The sequence below is a fragment of the Zootoca vivipara genome, chromosome 3, assembly GCF_965207765.1.
Source record: "Zootoca vivipara chromosome 3, rZooViv2.hap1.1, whole genome shotgun sequence".
Classification (NCBI taxonomy): Eukaryota; Metazoa; Chordata; class Lepidosauria; order Squamata; family Lacertidae; genus Zootoca; species Zootoca vivipara.
The window spans coordinates 22,665,017-22,681,591 of NC_142586.1; the positions used below are offsets into that span (position 1 = coordinate 22,665,017).

At 41.5% G+C, this 16,575-nt stretch overlaps 1 protein-coding gene across 2 annotated transcripts in view; it reads left to right on the forward strand.

The window, feature by feature from the left end:
* TDRP (testis development related protein) overlaps positions 1-15,890 on the forward strand; it is a 28,367-nt gene extending 12,477 nt beyond the window's left edge. For both annotated transcript variants that reach the window (XM_035109939.3, XM_035109937.3), the window contains exons 3-4: positions 10,350-10,453; positions 11,255-15,890. In XM_035109939.3, the coding sequence (XP_034965830.2) occupies positions 10,350-10,453; positions 11,255-11,600 (450 nt within the window). In that variant the 3' untranslated portion in view covers positions 11,601-15,890. The remainder of the gene's footprint in view (positions 1-10,349; positions 10,454-11,254) is intronic.
* Positions 15,891-16,575: the final 685 nt, after the last annotated feature.

Consider the following 16,575-nt stretch of genomic DNA (forward strand, 5'->3'; position numbering starts at 1 on the left):
AAATGATAGAATTGCAATGCTTTCTTTCCTCTCCACTCATGAGATTCATGAATCACCAGCTGGTCTCTTTTTTACAGTCTTAATTATAACATTTACTGCTTGAAAGTACTGAAATAATTAACACTCGGGACTGGGATTACATAACAAGGTTCTTATAATAATGTAACTTTTATATAATGTGTTGTTATATGAGCATGGCTACTGCCTTCCATTTCTGATTCTTCAAAGTGCTCTGTTCTAGTGTATCCCTCTGTGACACATCACCTGAACACCTGAATGCTCACTTTAGGCTGCAGATCATTTGCATGCCCAACAAAGTCTGACTGGGAGTGTATCTTTCCACCATAACCTCCCACTTCTGAAACCTTTACTTTTAAGCTTCCTCTTTTTTTCTTTTAAGTCATTTAGCATTTCACAATAAAAGTCACAAAAGGATATGGAATGTCTCCCATTCTTCCCTACTTCCTGTCTTCCATACGCATTCCTTTGAAATGGAACCAATTGTGTTATTCTTAGGTGTTCTCAAAGTAGTGCTTTTCCTTTTGTTCTGAAGTTTGAATGAGGCCTCTAGGTGTTTGTATTCTGTTATTATTCTGAAATGCTGCCAATTTCCCCCTTAGATTAAAACGACTCAGATTTTTATCAATTCATTATTCACAGGAATGTCTTGAGGACACATATTGTCATTTCCAGAGACCTTAAACCTAGCGAATTGTCAAACCTTCTCCTTGAAGCAGTTTTCTTAGGTGCCAGACATATGGACATGATTTTGTGAGAAGCATGATAGTCAGTGTGGAAACTGCAGTGTCAGAAATAGTCACCAAGGACCTTTAAAAAGAATATGTAAGTTCACGTTCTGTGCATGAGGATATGGGGCTCAGCAGCTATATCTGAGTCTCATTCTTACTCAAAAAAACCATGGTTTGTTTCTCTAGCACATGTTGTTTGCCTGTTCATTGTAAGAAGTGGTACTTGTGTGACTGAGATCTGACTAGAACATTTCTTAAGAAAAAAACTTTCTCAGAATCTCAAGGCAGACTTCAAAGCTATACATGAGCTGATCACTGTAAATCAAGTGTGACAATATGTTCAAACCCTGTCAAATGGTTTAATATTAATGAAGAGCTTAGGCCAATCAGTCTGATCTTGATGTCTGACACATAGGTGCTAGACCTCAGGACGCAGTCAGTGATCTAGAGTTTCCTCCATGAAGGACACCTCACTGCAAGGTGGAGTTCAAGTTGAGGTCTGAGATTCAGACACTGCAAGAATGAGCGAACAGGAGATATCTGGTCACATGTTACTCATTGGCTATCTGATGTAGGTGAATTAAGGTAGGCTAGCAATGGTTTTCAGTTGGTGGGTTGGGATTCATTCACAGCCTGATCTAAGGTGGGTCACAACAGCAGTACTGCCACCATACAAATAGATGGTAAATAAGAATAAGGATAATAATTTTACCCTGCCTATCTGACTGGGTTGCCCCAGCCACTTTGTGTGTCTTCCAACATATATAAAAACATAATAAAGCATTACACATTAAAAGTCCAAAAATGGGTCTATAAATATAAAAAAAATATAAATAAAAATGGGTCTATAAATATATGTTTAGGTTAGAGGCATAGCTGCCAAGTCTCCCGTTTTTCGCGGGAAACCCCTGGATTTTAATCTGTTTCCCGCTGTTCTCCCGAATGGAAAAAAATCCCAGAAATCCCCCGGATTTCCTACCTGCCAGAGGCTCCATTTTGGGTGCTGGCGCCACCTGATTTCCGGTGCCCAGACATGGGTAGCGCGGCACCGGAAGTCGCTTCTATGCATGTCCGGACATGCGTAGAAGCGACCTCCGGTGCCGCGCTACCCATGTTTGGGCACTGGAAATCAGGTGGCGCCGGCACCGGAAGTCGCTTCTACGCATGTCCAGACATGTGTAGAAGCGACTTCCGGTGCTGCGCCGCTGCTGATCCCGCATTTTTCAGCGGGAGACTTGGCAGCTATGGTTAGAGGTGGGTCCCAGGTGAGGAAAGCTTGAATGGCTTATCCTAGTAAGAGCCCTTTCCCCCAGCCAGGAAGGCAATACTTTATCACCAGCAACATGTATGGAAGTCTGCCCATCCCCTTGTTTTGCATTACTTCTTTTTCCTTGTTGTTTTCTACAGAATGCTTTTGCTGGCATTTCAACATCAAATTCTACTAGCTTTCTTCTTGTTTTGCAGCTTGTAACTTATGACACTGAAAAAATATGACACCTTGTTGTGGCCCAGGACTTGTAAACATTTCCTCAGACAGGAAACAAGATAATCCACATACCTGCTCAATAGAAGAGGGCTTTTTTTTGGGGGGGGGGGTCACAGTAGGGATTGCTATAGAAGATATGCTAGACCCAAGGTAAAGAGTGTTGTAATTGAGGGGAGGAGTTTGTTAGTAACAGGTAAAACTACCTACAATAGAAGAGTTTTATATTCAGGAGAGAAATGAGCAGCATTGCAGTGCTTAGGCATCAGTGATTGCTGAATCCTAAGTATGCTGGTAAGAATTGATTTATTTAGGAATAGAACTTCAGTTGGAGACTAAGTATGAATGTCTCTCTGTCTCTGTCTCTGTCTCTGTCTCTGTCTCTGTCTCTGTCTCTGTCTGTCTGTCTGTCTGTCTGTCTGTCTCTGTCTCTCTCTCTCTCTTACTGGAATTCTACCAAAATAATGTATGCTTTCAAGGATCCTTGGGCTACAGTTCTATACTCACTTACCTGGGAGTGACCTCCATTGAACTCAGTGAGACTTACTTTTCTCTATGTGTGATTGCATTGTTAATCTGAGGTGAAATAGTTGAAATATCGGTTTCCTTTTGGGGCACAGAAAAAATGAATTCTGTATTTATCAGTGATGAAAGGAGGAAGGACAACTTCACTACACAAGAGTTTGGGAATCAGTTGAAAAGTAGAAGTTGCTTTTTCCATTCAGCCATTGCTAGGCTGATCCAGGTGCATAGTTGTGTTGAAAAGAAGGATTTGAGGCCAAAGCATTTTATGTTTGAGTATATCACTACTAGAATATATCTGGGAGAGCTACAACCCTAGGCAAAAAAGGGCACACATTCTATTATAAATCTGTGTGTTCCAGGGTCATACGAGTAACATCCTAAGACAGCAGAAGCACATCACAATTATAACACTTCAGAGCCTGTCCATATTGCATTTGTAGAGTTGACAGTCTTTAACTTCACTGTTACTAAGTCTTTGTTACCGTAGTTTGGTATTAAGGGAAAGAAATGCCTCTAGTTCCAGCTCTGCATTGTTATAGCCAAACTAAGCCTTGAAAAAAGAGGCCTAGTTCAATAATGACGGAGTCTCTTGTCAGCTGTGGTTTTTCTTTTCTCCATAGAACAAGATTCTTACTAGTATTTCCATAATTATTTATTTAATATTTGTTTTTCAAGTCCCAGGAACAATACTGAAAACTTATGCTCGAGTTACATAAAAGAATGGAGGCACGCTCTGGTACATGCCAAATGGCTATTGCAGAGGCAGTTCAGGATCCGTCCATTGTTTCCATTGGAGTTCTACCAAGCTAACCAAACATTAAACATTAGGCACTCCAACATGGCTATAGCACCCCTGGATAACACTAGCTTTTGTGGTCTTTATATTCACATGGCTTCAGTGAAGCTCCAATGGACATTGCTTGGGCTTGGAGGATAAATTTTTTTTAGAAATAGAGAGAGAATTGATCTAGGTTTCGTATGAACAAGAACTGTGCACAGCAGGGGCTCAAAACTGTTAAGGATTGTGAGGCCCATTGATTTCAATAGCAGTGACATAAGCATGCTTTAATTTTCTCATTAGCATCAGAGCAACTTAAAGCACTTCGGTTGAATCATGGAATAGAAGTTTTTGTATTAATAAACAACAATTTCACAGCATTATACTCACATTCATTAATCTGGAATAATTACGGTACCATATTATCTCTCCGTGGCAGAGAGTGCCTATCAGCAACTTCAGCTGGTACATCAACTGCACCCTTTCATAGACAGGGATAGCTAAGCCACGAGGATACCTGCATAATTAACCTCATGTTTCAACTAGTGTAACATGCTCTATGCAGGGCTTCCCTTAAAGTTAGTTTGGATGTTGCAGCTGGTTCAAAATGCCACAACCTGAGTGGTGGTTGGTATCCCTCTTGGGGCTCAGATCATACTCATAGGAAGGGATCTGCACAGGCTAATTTTAAGGTCTTGCTGCTTACATATAAATCCTTAAACAACTCTGGACTAGGTTACCTGAAAAACTAGTTCCCCTCCATTGCGCTATAGGGGCATTAATATAATTAAACAGAACCCAGTTTATCTTGCCTGATGATAACTGACTTGTGGTGATGTGGAGGCAACCTATTTGCTGGTGGTGCAAGTGTTATGGAATGCAGTCCCCACTGAAATATAGGAGGCCCCAAATGTATTTACATTCCACCAACTGTTAAAGATCCACCTGTTTAGATGGGCCTTCCCTTGATCTCCCAACTTGAGTCTTCCAATTTAATGACTAGGTTCTTTTAATGGGATTTTTATTGTGCATTTTAATTATGAATATTTATATGTTAATGCTTGCGTAATTGGTTTTTAAACAACTTTGAAGCCTATTTTGGCCCATGATGAGCAAAATTCATCTGTAAATACTTCCAAATATTGGTTATAAAGATGTTCATTCTTAACATACATAATCTGAAAGTGCTAGCTGGTCCATCTTTATAACGTCCATCTTTATAAGATAATCATTGCAGCATCACTGGCTGCATTGTTGCCCCTGTGTTTTGCAAGGCGACATTCCCAATTCTTGAAGAAAGGCAAGGCTCGGAGCAGCTCTGTACTAGGCTCACCTTGAAGTAATTGTGCCAGCCTCTCATGGCTGTCATATTGTATGGCTGCCACAAATCAGCTGTGTCAAGGGCAGAAGGGTGGGAGGGGGAAGCAGGCTTTCTAAATCAACACAGTTAAAACTTCTCTCCTTTTGCAAACTGAGGAGGGTAGGACAGGAGCAGGTGGCTCTTCCTTCAGCTGCTTCAACGCCAAGTGCAACAGTGTCCACCAAGCTCAGCTGGGAACTGCAGAGTAACTCTGCAAGAGATATGAGCCCTCTGCTAGACAACCTTTGAAAGAATGTCAGTGTGAAGCAATATTCTGGGAAGACAGTCATCTAACAGGTTCAGCCTATTCCCTACTTTGTTTGTTTCTACCCTCTCCTGGAAGCTGTAACCCTGGAAACTAGTAATTGTGAACTGGACTAAGTATTTTGTCATCCCTACCCAGAGGCTACGCTCAACCCAAGGACTAAACAAAAGCCTAATACCGCCCCTTTAAGGGGGGGGGCTTTGTAGAATCTAGTTCCAGGAGACTTTCTAGCTAATTTAAAACTGTAGTCAAGATTTTACCTAGGCCTGCAATGATAATAAATTAGCTGAAATCAATGGCAGTATATGATAATAAATCATTGAGAATTGTTACTTTTGCATTGTCTGTGATTTTACTATATTTACACAGTCAGGCCTATTAATTAACAGTATTTATAAACCATATTTCACCCAAAGGTCCCAGGGAAGTGTACACACACACATATTTATAGCCAAATAGTATGTCAGCTGAAATCAAAATAAACAAATCACTATACAATTTCAGAGAGAGAGAGAGTTAGTTAGTTGGCAGTAGGAACCAGAAACAACATATTTACAGGGATAACCATACTTCACCTTTCGTAAAGGCTGGGCAAAGAGATGCATCTTCATCTGATGCTGGAAGAATACTTTTAAAGCATGACACACCTCAGAGTGGCACATCTTAAAATATGATGAGGACAATAGGGGAAAAGGTGTTCATGCAGCTATTTGGGGCCTAAGATTTTTAGGATGTCATCATGAGTGCTTTGAATTCGGCCTGGCAACATGTTTAAAACAGCACAACCTATACACTAGAGTGAGGTATCAGCAAGCATGGGGGAACCTTGAAGTTTGCAGAAGTACAAAATATCTTTAGAACCCCCCCCCCCAAAAAAAAATCAGACCAATAAAGGCTGACTGTACTTAGTGGACAAAGAATGCTGGTAGAATAGAGCTACTTAAATCCTGCACAGCAGCAATACCACACACAAGGTTTGGTTGCACACCCAATTGGTTGCCTCCTGTTAATAGTTCACAGCAAAGGAACCTCTTGGTATGCCCCATTTGCCTCAGTGTAGAAGGCAACCAAGCCTGAGGCAAATTTCAGTGTCCATTCAGTAACCGTAGCCGTAAAGGCAACAAATTGATATTTTATGTCATCAGCCAAGTAGGGGTGAACAGAACCAAGTGGTTCCCCTCCAGAAAATTCATGCCACAGCATGGAATGGGTTGCAGAATAGCTAGAATGGATTCTGTAGTTAATTTAAGGCATGCATCAAGAGGCCTAGCTGGCCTTGTTTTATATGAAATACTCTAGGTGGCTATGTTGCAAAGTAAGCCAAGTACGGTGAAAAGATGCTTTCATACTCCAGCCATAATCAGGGCAAGCAAGAAGGTCTCAGTGCTCCATACAGGATGGTAGCATTTTTGAAATGTACCACAATATTTCTCCAAATATCAGTGATTGCTGTGACTATTCATTGGCTATAAAGACTGAAATGTGGTAGCCAGCTGATTTCTTTCAAAATTCACGAGCATGTTAGGCCCATTTTGCTTTGTACCTTGGGTTCTACAAGGGCTGGAGACTGTCTATTTTTTTTTAAAAAAATAAGCTGGGAATCTGGAATGGCTATTCTCTCAGGCTCCTCTGTCATACTGTCTTCTAGACAAAACAAAAAAGGAACCTATCCCATTGTAAAAGCTTTCTTATTGTAAAATAACCTGGTAATTTCCACTACCTCAAGTGAGTACTCTTATCAGCAAAGGTGATCAGCTCTAAAGACAATTGAGAATTCCTTCGTTTCTTTACAGTAGGCAGCAGTTTATAGCCTTCTTTTATAACAACACTTTCAACCTGATAATATCGGTGAACAGATTAGCAAATGAGTGGCAATAGGCTTTAACCCAGTAAGAAACTTTTAAAGGATGTGGACAGGCTGCTTCGACGAGTGAAACCAACCACCTGTCTCCTTGATCCTTGCCCATCCTGGCTTATAAAAGCTAGCCGGGAAGGGCTGGGCGATGGGCTTCGCGGGTTGGTAAATGCTTCTCTCCATGAGGGAGCCTTCCCAGACCCGCTGAAAGAGGCGGTTATTAAACCGCTTCTTAAAAAACCATCTTTAGATCCGGCCAATATGGCCAACTATCGCCCAGTCTCAAATCTTCCATTCTTGGGCAAGGTGATTGAGCGAGTGGTTGCTGAACAACTTCAGGCACGCCTGGAAGAAGCGGACCATTTGGATCCCTTCCAGTCAGGATTCAGGCCTCATCATGGGACTGAAACTGCCTTGGTCGCACTGGTCGATGACCTCCGGCGGGCTAGGGACAAAGGTAAGAGCTGTTTCCTTGTTCTGCTGGATCTCTCAGCGGCTTTTGACACCATCGACCATAACATCCTTCTGGACCGTCTAGAGGGCTTGGGAGCTGGGGGCACTGTCATGCAGTGGTTCCGCTCCTTCCTCCTGGGCCGTGTTCAGAAGGTGGTGGTGGGGGATGAGTGTTCAGACCCCTGGGCTCTCACTTGTGGGGTGCCTCAGGGTTCTGTCCTCTCCCCCATGCTTTTTAACATCTATATGCAGCCGCTGGGAGAGATCATCAGGGGGTTTGGGCTGGGTGTCCATCAGTATGCTGATGATACCCAGCTCTACCTCTCTTTTAAATCAGAACCAGTGAAGGCGGTGAAGGTCCTGTGTGAGTGCTTGGAGGCGGTTGGAGGATGGATGGCGGCTAACAGATTGAGATTGAATCCTGACAAGACAGAAGTACTGTTTGTGGGGGACAGGAGGCGGGCGAGTGTGGAGGACTCCCTGGTCCTGAATGGGGTAACTGTGCCCCTGAAAGACCAGGTGCGCAGCCTGGGAGTCATCTTAGACTCACAGCTGTCCATGGAGGCACAGGTCAACTCTGTGTCCAGGGCAGCTGTTTATCAGCTCCATCTGGTACGCAGGCTGAGTCCCTACCTGCCCACTGACTGTCTCTCCAGAGTGGTGCATGCTCTAGTTATCTCTCGCTTGGACTACTGCAATGCGCTCTACGTGGGGCTACCTTTGAAGGTGACCCGGAAACTACAACTAATCCAGAATGCGGCAGCTAGACTGGTGACTGGGAGCGGCCGCCGAGACCACATAACACCGGTCCTAAAAGACCTACATTGGCTCCCAGTACGTTTCCGAGCACAATTCAAAGTGTTGGTGTTGACCTTTAAAGCCCTAAACGGCCTCGGTCCGGTATACCTGAAGGAGCGTCTCCACCTCCATCGTTCTGCCCGGACACTGAGGTCCAGCTCCGAGGGCCTTCTGGCGGTTCCCTCACTACGAGAAGCCAAGTTACAGGGAACCAGGCAGAGGGCCTTCTCGGTAGTGGCACCCACCCTGTGGAATGCCCTCCCACTAGAGGTCAAAGAGAACAACAATTACCAGACCTTTAGAAGGCATCTCAAGGCAGCCCTGTTTAGGGAAGCTTTTAATGTTTAATGGATTTCTGTATTTTAATGTTTGATGGATTTCTGTATTTTAGAATTTCTGTTTTGTTGGAAGCCGCCCAGAGTGGCTGGGGGAACCCGGCCAGATGGGCGGGGTATAAATAATAAATTATTATTATTATTATATTATAAACATTTGGTTAACAGGTGGATTTATTTATTTTTTTACTTTAAAAAATGGAGGAGCAGCTGATGTAATTTCTTCATTCCAGCAATCATAGGTGCAACCTGAAACCTACATACCAACTAAAAAGGTAAAGGGACCCCTGACCATTAGGTCCAGTTGTGACCGACTCTGGGGTTGCGCGCTCATCTTGCATTATTGGCCGAGGGAGCCGGTGTACAGCTTCCAGGTCATGTGGCCAGCATGACAAAGCCGCTTCTGGCAAACCAGAGCAGCACACGGAAACGGCGTTTACCTTCCTGCTGTAACGGTGCCTATTCATCTACTTGCACTTTGATGTGCTTTTGAACTGCTAGGTTGGGAGGAGCTGGGACTGAGCAATAGGAGCTCACCCCGTCGCAGGGATTCGAACCGCCGACCTTCTGATCAGCAAGCCCTAGGCTCTGTGGTTTAACCCACAGCTCCAACTGTGTCCCTACATACCAACTAGAAGAGCCTAATTTAAATGTCTCCTATCTCTCACCTTCAGGGCCGGCTCTAGGTAGACCCCCGGTGCTGCGCCCTGCGAGGGCGGGGGTGCCGGAGCGATCTCCACCCCTCAGCGCCAGGGCACACAACCTGCTCGAGACTGCCCTGCCCACCTTCCATTTTAAGATTGCAACTAAATGTAGCCTCCATGCTTTCAACACCAGAGGTTTTTTTCCTCCCCTGCCCTGCTTTATTTTGCCAGCTATCCCGATAAAGAGTTATCAAGAACTCACAAACTTCCACATTATTCTGTGACATTTTGGTTGGTCTGATGCGTGTATTAACCTAATGTGGATTTTGGAACTATGCATTTAAATATCCACTTTATGGATCAAAATGAAGGCATAATTCTTTAAGGCAAAGAAATGAATCAAAAATATTCATAGCTAACTCCTGATTAGTGTTAGAGGGTTAAACACGCATATTTAACATTTCAAACTCCCATCATTTGAGCTAGTAGCCAAGGCTCTCTTGCATTCTCCCTGGGTCACAATTGGCAGAGCAGAGAGAATAGACAAAAATCCCCTTTGAGAGCAGGAATCCTAATGATGGTTCATGTTTGGCAGTTGTTCAATTTTAATGCAAAGTTACTTTAGAGATCTAACATGCTGACATTATTGTTCTGCCAGGATTGTGGGAGAAACGAAGCAAAAACTTTTCAGCAGCACGTTCTAGTATACTGTACGTATGTATTAAACCATAATTTATTTTTAACTATGGTTTAATATGCCATTTTCTACAGCGGTGTTATATTTTGTAAATGGCATTTCCGTGCGCTCTGGCTTCCATCACAGTGTTCCATTGCGCCAGAAGTGGTTTAGTCATGCTGGCCACATAACCCAGAAAGCTGTCTGCAGACAAACGCCGGCTCCCTCAGCCTGAAGCAAGATGAGCACCACACCCCATAGTTGCCATTGACTGGACTTAACTGTCCAGGGGTCCTTTACCTACCTTATATTTTGCATACATTAAATGTTACCTTTACCTACCTTATATTTTGCATACATTAAATGTTACCATTACCTACCTTATATTTTGCATACATTATATTAATTTGTAAAACTATCATTTTTAGGTTCAAGGAGCAGGTTTTCGAGGTTGGAAGGAAGTAACAACCATATTTAATAAGGATGATGAACAACAGTTACTAACAGGATGTAAATCTCCAAAATCTAAAGGGTATGTATATAGGGGAGTGGGAGGTGATATAAACATGGAGAAAATTATGCAAGTACCAAGGCTGCTAGAGGTGTTAAGGCTAGACTCAAGATAATCAGGTAAAAAAACAATTTAAATTCTAGAAGGCAAGACAGTTCTTACACCATATTTATATTATTTTTCAGCTTGTAAGATTCTGTTTAAGTTAAGGATCCACATGGGGCAGAAAAGGCCGTTATTGTAGACAATCTACTGAAGTGCAGTGGGATTTTTTTAAAAAGACAGTTGGGTGGAAGCAAAGTACGTAATCTTCTTTGAGGGCCATTAGCACAGGTCAGCCTTTGTCTTTCAACCATCTGATACAAATTCTATAACTTTCAATTGAAACAATATGCTCATTATGGTATCAAATATTTAGATGAGCAGATAAGCCCCAAATTACAGACACATGTGCATTGCCTACCTTACCTTTCACACACAGATCATCAACGCTATTCCTTGTAAGACTTACGCTGGTTGCAAATAGGAATCTATAGCTTCTCTTTCTCCTTTGGGAGAAAGGGTAGGATACAAGTTTAATACATAATAATTAATGCATTCCATTCTGATAAATTCTGTATTATTTTATTCTCTGTTTAGCCATTTTTCTAGAGTAGAAAAGTAAAATGTTTAAATAAAAATACATTTCTAGTGAGACTTGATCAGTTATACAAGGATAACGACAAAATTGTTCTGGACTTCCTCTGTCTTAAAAGTAAATATGTCAAACTTTCTTCCTCCGAAATGTGTTTCGATAAGAAATTTTTTTTTGTTGTTCCCTAGAACAAGCTTAAAATTAAAAGAGGATGTGAAATCTGAAAAGAAAGCTGGATTTTGGGACAGTTTGGTGATAAAACAGAACATCCAGTCCAGGAAGCCAGACGAAATTGAAGGATGGGAACCACCACAGATCCCTGCCAGTGATAACCTCAGCGACGCAGGAAGTACTCTGAGTGACTATCCATCTTGGTCAGGTTGGGAAGACGAAACCAAAGGCTCCACAAAATACACCAACCTGTCAAGCTCAGGAAATAGCTCAAGATGGAGCATCAGATCAGCTGGAAGGTTGGTTAGCATAAGGCGACAAAGCAAAGGCAACCTTACTGATAACTGGGAAGAACTAGAATGACATGCAAAATGTGAAATGTTCTATAAGTGATGATAAGTGACATGGCTATGTATATCTTCAAACCAAAATTGAAACTGCTTAATATTGCACCTTTACAGAAGAGTATTCAAATTGTCCAACCATCTGCTCACCTTATCCTAAGTTTCTTAGTTCTTCTGTTTCCCATATTGAATGAAGTCAAGCACCTACTTTGTGCCTATATTCCACACATATTCTATAGCACCTTGGCTCGCTTTTTTTAAAAAAAGAAAGAAAAACACCCCCCCCCCCACAATTTTATGAATGTATACACTGGTTGAATATTTGACTGCCTTACATAAGAACTTCTCTAGTTTGAAGTTTTCTCTTTCCTAGTTTTCAGACATCAAAGATCTATATTTTGAATGCTGACCCTGTTGGACACTGCATTGTTTCAGCTTGATACATTGCTTTCCTTGTCCTGAACATGATCACATGATTCTCAGGCTGGAATGTCAAAGATCCTGCATTTCCCCTAAAGTCCTGAATTGCACATGACTTGTAGGAACCCCACACGTACGTGTTTCTTCTTCTGTTACAAAATCTTCGCTGATGAATTTCAGGCTCCCGTGTATTACGTTGATTAATCAATAGTACGGCTAAAACAGGTTTGCAATCACCCCAAACCACATAAACACAGATGAATGTGCTGACTGCTAAGATCTGATTTATGTATTCCCTAAGTGCTGTAGCAGGCAACAAAAGTAGCTTTTATATGCTTGGGCTTCACATTGCAGTAACAACATACAAAAGGGCCCATTGCCTCAATAACCTGGGTCACACAGGAACTTTCTATACTAGTACAGTCTCAAATGGGTCTCTGTGTGCATTACCAATGCAGTAGGGAGCCTACCCTTATGACTATGAGTGTTGTCAGCAGCTACCTTGTCATTTAGGATATGTAGGAATCAGGCCCAATTGTCAGAAAGCTATCTGTTTGAAGGGTTATCATTGCTTTTTTCCTTCTGTCCCCATTCCCTCAAACTACGATTCCATGTTGCTCTTTTGCAGGACGTGTTTGATGTTCTCTTGGCATTTATAGAATGACAGTAGTTAATGCTCTGTCTCTGCTATGTACAAGGGTTATTTAAGTACGGTATGTGTATTTGCTGTTGTGAGGTTTAGTCTTACTGGTTGCTGCTACTTTTTTTATTAATAACAAAGAGCTATGCATTATAGTGCACATGGGAAGTTGAAAATGTACTATAGGTAAAGTTTAGGGTATCTCACCCCCCCCAGAGTACTTTTACCTATCTTTTACCTATCTTTTACCTATCCATTTTATTTAAAATTGTCCAATTTATGAGATTGGAGTGACATATACTCTCACCACTGTGACAAAAGAAGTCCAGTACATCAATTTAACATCTCCTTTCATTCATAACATAAGATATACACATATGTGTTACATGTGTGCCATTTTTGCATCTGTGTTAGCCAAATTCTAATATTTAGTTATATGATGCAAGTTAATCGTTGCAGCATAGAAGACAAATTGTTAATGGTCAGAATAACCGAGCACCACAACTTTAATTTCTTATGACTTGGCTCTGCGTACAACTTCCTTCAATGGCTGGAGATCTAACTGGCTCAGAATGATTTTGCCCAATTCTTCAGTTCTTGCAAAAGGAGGTCTTAACCCTGACACTACTTGGATGAAAGTAGCAAATTGTCATTAACAGAGGAAAAATAGTAGACAGGAGTCACCAGAGAGCCATCTGTTCGTCTAGCTGCCACTGTTACTGCTCTGAATATGAAAAAAACCATGTTAAAAGTGCCTTGTTCTATAATACTGCACCATAAATGCTCAGACCTTTTAATTACTTCCTTGTTCCTTGTGGACACTTGTTTAATACTGTGTAAAACGAATATCAATCCAAGATGCTAGACTTACTTATTTCTCCCAAATTATGAATCTTTACTTGACACTGATGCTGAGCCAATGTACCACAGTTTGTATAATACCTTATTCAGCAATATGGACACCTTTAAAAAAAAAATCAAGATTTGCTTCCAGTGAGATCAGCAATTTTTAAACAAAATGAAATGTTTTAGAACTATGCAGACTATCCATTTTATGTTTTCATAATTTAATAGCCCATTCTACATAAAAAGTTGTCACCTAGTGACAACTGCTGATGGTAAAGTTTCTGTCAGCAGATGAAGGAGGGAAGGGATGAATTTTCAGCTATTCCCCGCCCCTATGCCACGCGTCTAAATCTGCTCTGGAGGGTGTCCCAAGCCTCTGAAACAGATTTAGGGTGTGGGGAAAGAGCTAGGGAAGAATTGCCATAATTGCTTCCTTCCCTATTGCACAGAAGGAATGTTTAATGGCAGGTGAGTGACACTGGTGGATACAACCCAAAGATTTTGCAGTACTCTTGTGCAGGTTGCAGGATTCTGTGGACTCGTCTGTCACAGCTAGAGAGTGTGTGTGGAACAAGAGCTATCCTCCTGTTCTGTTCAAGTAGCCTGCAGCTTGGAATTGCACTATTAGTCAAACTCTTCTTGCCCCCCCCCCCCCCGCCCCGAAATGTATTTGAAGCCAATAGCATTTGTGCTATTTTGGCAGGAGGCCACAAACAGCTTGTAACTTTTCCAACACCAAAACTGTACCCGCTTGCTATGGCAATACAATATTGTACTTTGTAGGGTTGGGATTTTCAGCTGTCACACAACTGAACCTTTATTGAAAAATACAGATTTGTTTAGGCAAGTTAAAAGCAGACAATGCAAACCAGTCAAAGTTGATGCTTGTCTCATTCGGGTTGAATGGAAAAGTGAAATGCATGTTTAACTTTCACACGTAGAAATAAGTTAGACTTAACACTGCTTAACTTTGGCTAGACCATGTCCTGGATTTCATGTCTTAGATATAATTGCAGAATATAGCCATTTTCTTTATGCAAAGATTTATATAGTTTACAGTCCTTTGGAGGGCCTTCATACAGCAGGAGCTGAATTGTGGGACGTTGGCACTGAGCTCTGTCTTGCAAAACAACAACAACAACAACCAGGAACGATGGGGCAAAGGTGGCTCAATGTTCACCACCTGTGGAAGCTTCCTTATACTGTGATAGGTAGGGGTTATGCCTTGCACATTATACTGTCAAAGTGCCTGTACTTTACCTTGATGACATGTCCGTGATGCTACGGCCTGATTCCACGTGAAAGAAATGTTCACACATTTGTGCTGCATTTAGATACCAATGAAGACAAAGAAACATCCATCATTCTAGATCTTGTGTGTTGGCTTAAGCTGTTAAATAGTCTCATTTGTGCTGATGCAGTGCGAGCTTATGCACAGATTCTGACCCACTTCTCAGAAAACGGTTCCCATTGCTCCTCTCAGTCACATGACAGGCAAGCCTTTGCTTTAGCGTCTACAAGGCCAGTGGACCGCAAGGTGTGCCTAGCCCTGCTTTTCTACCTTCCCTCCACAACCTATGCTGCCATGAACAGCAGGAGTTCTGAAGGAAGCACTAGTAGTCTGCTGCTGAGCTTGATCCTGTCCCAAGTACTGATGTGAGGGGAGATGTTTCCTTCTTCGTCTGTGTGCTCTGGAGGTGGGTGGCAGGCCCACAGGATCAGGCCTCAAGCGGGAATCTGAGATACATGAAGTATCGTCTGATTTTTAAGCTAGGGGAGATGTTTGTAAAAATGGGACACAATCCAACAAAAGTTCTGCACTTTCATACCTCATTGATTTCCATGCTGTTTAATGTGTTTCTCTCTCATTGAAATCAGTGAGATGCAAGTGTCCTTCAGTTTGGCTGGATCATGCTCTTATTTTCCTAAAGCATCATTCTTTAATTTTAAGGGCAGTGGTTAATTTTAATGTAATTTATGGTTGTGCTTTTGTAGGATTATTTGTTTGAAATGAGATTACTCTTTTGTGGTATTTTACGCGTTGGGCAAATTTTTATTCTTTCAATTCTTTTAAAATACCCACAATGTAGATGTTTGTGGACCTTCCCTTTTTTAAAAAAGGCATATATCCTTCTTTGCTTTGTAAACATTTGATTTTACGTCCACTGGTTTTAAAGACACCATTACGATTGTATTCCAAGATTGCACATATGTAATGATTTAAATGTTTATATTGCCTTTTTGCTGCACATATGCATAAATCTTGGCTTGAACTCCATGAAGGTGAAAACGCTTTATGTGGCTGTAACAAGTCACAATGCTCACAGTTTCTCTGGTATTTTATTAGTTTCACTTCAAATATAGTATTTTCACAGATGAATTAAAAAAAATAGTTGAAACCAAGCTGTTGAATTATTTCATTTAAATCTATTTCTCATAAAACAGGAAAACCTGTCTGTATTAGTAACTGATGCTTCTAGCTTAAGATCCTGCCCACCCATCTGACTGCCATACTTCTCAAAGTGCCATTGGTCAATTTGTTTGATTTCACAGTAGAGCTATAGAAGTCAGTTTCATGGTCCTAGAGTTTCCATATCTGCAAAAAGAACAAAGGTCCAGGGTATTGCTTCCCCTGTGGTTACCATAGGTTTAGGTACTCCAATGTCAAATACTTGGCTGCAACAATGCGTGAGTGTTTGAGTAAGCCATAGGCTTTAAAATCACCTCTGGCAAATGCGGATTAGTTTAACAGAGCATTTTGGAAGAAAACTACAGATCACCTGCTGCTTATTTTCTACATTTATTCTTTGCCTTCAGCCTTTCAGTTACATGAAAAAAATGATACACATAACAAACACAATAAACCACACTAATTTGAAAATAGCTGTAAGACATGGTAGATAAAGGCACAATAAAATACTCTACCCTCTTCCACTTACAAGATTAAAAAGACTGGGGGAAAAGGTATTTGTCTGATGTTGAAATCAGATCAAGAAAAGCACCGAACTAGCAAAAGCACTGCAGAAGGTGCCACCCTGAAAAAGACTCTCTCCCCATTCACATTGGTACAAATAAGAGAACAGCCTCT